General features: G+C 35.9%; 1 protein-coding gene across 1 annotated transcript in view; it reads left to right on the plus strand.

Annotated features, from left to right (window-relative positions):
• Kiaa1841 (KIAA1841 ortholog) overlaps positions 1 to 3,978 on the plus strand; it is a 61,271-nt gene that overhangs the window by 23,572 nt on the left and 33,721 nt on the right. Inside the window, exon 11 of the mRNA XM_021210765.2 lies at positions 2,580 to 2,703. Coding sequence (XP_021066424.1) covers positions 2,580 to 2,703 — 124 coding nt within the window. The remainder of the gene's footprint in view (positions 1 to 2,579; positions 2,704 to 3,978) is intronic.

Consider the following 3,978-nt stretch of genomic DNA (forward strand, 5'->3'; position numbering starts at 1 on the left):
CTGGAATATGCAATAGTGTCTGCGTTTGGTGGCTGATTATGGGATGGACCCCGGGTGGGGCAGTCAAGAAGGTGCTTTCAAAACAAAGTGTTTGTAATAGCAACATTGTATTTACTAGATGAGTTTCATAATGTCCTAAATCTTCAAAGTGTTACAAATTACTATATATTAGTCTTAAAATATACTGGTCAGTACCATTAAAGTGATTTATCACTAACATTTTATTATCCAGAGGACTGGGATTCAATCCTCAGCATGCATACAGCCTCTCACAACTGTCTAGAACTCATGGTCTAGGGAATATGACACCTCACACAGACAGAGGGTGCAGGCTGAACACCAATGGACATATAAATGAAAATAAATCCTTTTTAAAAGACAAAATTTAAAAAAAGATTAAAAACAAATACAAGAAAACCCTTAATTTGATGTTAGTATTACTACCATAGTCAACTTTAAAATGTTTCATATTTCTCTCAATAAGTAATTGCAGAATTTTCACTACTTATAGGCACATGGAATCATATATATCCTGGGCATATATCCAGAAGATGTTCCAACTGGTAATAAGAACACATGCTCCACTATGTTCATAGCAGCCTTATTTATAATAGCCAGAAGCTGGAATCATATATATATATATATATATACATACATACATATATGAATTTTAACAGCAATAACTATTATTAGTATGTGGAAAAAGTAAATTGACATTAACTACTTCAACATCTATTTTGTGGTGTTCTATTTATTCTTCTACAAGTCAACAGTTGATACATACATTTTAGAAACTGTCTTTTAGTCAGTTGAGAGCACTGGTTGCTCTTCCAGGGGGCCCAGATTCAATTCCTACCACCCACATGGCAGTTCACAACCCTCTGTTAACTCCAGTTCTAGAACATCTAATGCCCTCTTCTGACCTCTCACTGCACAAACCTGGTACACAGACATGCATGCAGACAAAATACTCATGGATAAAATAAAAAGTAAAGGAAACAATATGTTTTAAATAAACAAATTGTCTTTAAAGCCAGGCATGGTATCTCAATGACTATAATTTCAGCATTGGGAAGGGTTATTGCTGGTTCAAGGAAAATGTGGGCTATGGAATGCAATCCTGTCTTAACTTTTAAAAATTAAGACAGATGTGCCTATGTAGCTTGCATAACATATTTACACATCATTATTTACTGAACTATACACAAAAATAACAAAAGTTTTTAAAGTTTCAAATGGAATCTTAGAAAGAAGCTGGATGTGGTAGCCTACCCCTGTGATTCTAGCATTCCAGAGGCTCAGGCATTGGATCTTATTTTTTGAGGGCCCACTGAGCTGTGTAGCAAATTCCAGGACAGCCTGGGCTATCTAGTAAGAATCTGACATACATACATACATACATACATACATACATACATACATACATGCTATCTAGTAAGAATCTGACATACATACATATATACATACATACATATTTATAGATAGATAACCTGACTCAGATAAATAAGCACTGCAATTATATATGACCATGGAAAATGTGGTTTATATTATATAACATGGAAAATGTTTAAATGTATACAATGAAGACCTGCAGTACTACAGAAGTACAGTATTTAATAATACTATATTGCTCAAGTACTAGAAAACACTGTTTAAAAAGAATGTAATAAGCCATCACATAATTGAAGTATTTAGAAGCACTAATACTAACAACACACCCTGCAACGTGTACAGCTAAAGTAAAGGTCTCAGAGTTCATGAAATGACTTGTCAGGCAAAGGTGCCTGTCACTAAGCCTAATTACCTGAATTTAACCCCTGGAACTCCCATGGCATATAACTGTGGCCTTTCCCACATGCACCCAAGTTCACAAAATAATGACTCTGAGAGTGAATTATTATGAACAGTTGCCTAGGCCAAAATCTTTGGCTCGTTTCTGCTAGCTTGTAACTCAATTTCCCATTTGTTCTATTTTATGAATACTTCTCTTCAGTTTCATGCTACCTCAGAGTTCAGGGCAAATCTCTCACACCTGACTCTATCCCAGAAATGTTGTCTCTGTACCAGAACTCCCACCTCCTATTTTCTGCCTAAGCTAATAGGCCAACAGCATTTTATTGACAGATGATGCTTCCATACATTGTACAAGAGAGCCTCCTTACAGTGGTGAAAGAGCTTCCCACACATACACACGCACATGCACACACACACATAGTGTGGCACATGCATGCATACATATAAACTCACATTCATATACAATAAACAATTTTTAAAAGTAGAGTGAAATGATATAAAGTTATTGTTTAACAAGCATCTCATGATTCTTAACTATTGGCCAGTTCAAACTACTTAATTAATAATATTTCAGTTCAACAAAATAAGAATGTATTCAACCTTTTCATACTTTCTTCTGTTGCCCACAAAGTTAATGTCCAAATGAAATTGAACCTGTTTTTCTGTGTAGTCCGTACCACACATATCACTTGAAGAATATTCTTGAAAATGAGCCACAAATGCCAAAACATTTGTTTAAAAGAGAGTGTATTTCTCACTTGTAATAATTGAGGCTTTCTCTCCAGAGATAAAACCTGGGATGTACATGAATATTTGAATAGTCTTTTTGAAGAATTAAAATCTTGGAGAGATGTTTATTGGCGTTTGTGGGGCACAATCAACTGGCTGACTTGTTCAAGGTGTTACCAGGTGAGGTTTTAAAGAAATTAGTGGTGAGAGTGGTATTGCATTGTTTCTATCTGCCTTTATTTATTTTGCCATTTTTCCCTTTCTTCTTTCTTATGCTTATTGCTGAAACAAGTATTTTCAGGAAAGCAGCAGAGTCTTTGTTATCTAATCCATTTTTCAAGGGGTGTGTGTGTGTGTGTGTGTGTGTGTGTGTGTGTGTGTGTGTGTGTGTTGCTCTTATTTCCAGCCAAACTATTCCTCATTTGGACCGTAAATTCCCTTAGAAATTCATGATCACCTTTGGACCTTCTGTTGTTTTGATTTTTGAGACAAGATGTGCGTGTAACCTGTGCTGGCCTTGAGCTTATGACCCTCTGTGTCAGCCTCACTAGTGCTGCTATTACATATTATATACAGGTTTTCACACGAGCATGACTTCCTACAATTAGAACAGTAGGATAATAAACTCAGTTACCACTCTGAAGGCCCTGGCTCCCTTTGCGCTCCTTAGCTGTCTGTGCGTGAGCATTGTAGTCGTTCCATGTCTTGTTAACATGTTTTGATATTTGTCTTTGTTGTTAACCTAATTGTTAATTTTGATTTTGCCTTTAAGTTTTTTATGAACTTACATGTGTATTTAAAACCTATCTCATAACCATACCATAGCAAGTTATTGTCTTTAATGACTGGAAGGTAGGCCACAGTTTTTATTAGTACTGATTCTAAATATTTACCATCACAAAACTCAAGGAATAACCAAGTGGAATGAAATTATTTTATATTTCACCAGAATTCTTAAAATTATTGGTCAGTTTTAATTAGATGTTTATACTAAGGTCAATTTTACTTATCTGGGTTTTTAGTATAGCAGGTTTGGTTTTCTTCTTTGGAAACTTTTTGGGGTATAAGCCTGCGCCATAAGACTATAAATATAGTTCATTAATTTTAGTGAATTCCCACGGTTGGTACCACTTACTGCACACCATCCAGTTTCAGCATTTTCCTGTCATCTCAGAAAGGACCTCACATGCATGTACCCCCACAAACTGTTCTTGCCTCAAACCCTGGCAAGTGCTCATTACTTGGAACCTCTATAGAAGAGCTGTTTCTGTACATTTCTTTTTTTTTTTTTTTTTAAGATTTATTTATTTATTATATGTGAGTACACTGTAGCTGTCTTCAGACGCTCCAGAAGAGAGCGTCAGATCTCGTTACAGATGGTTATGAGCCACCATGTGGTTGCTGGGATTTGAACTCCGGACCTTTGGAAGAGCAGTCGGGTGCTCTTACCCACTG

This window comes from Mus pahari, chromosome 13 (assembly GCF_900095145.1).
Source record: "Mus pahari chromosome 13, PAHARI_EIJ_v1.1, whole genome shotgun sequence".
NCBI lineage: Eukaryota > Metazoa > Chordata > Mammalia > Rodentia > Muridae > Mus > Mus pahari.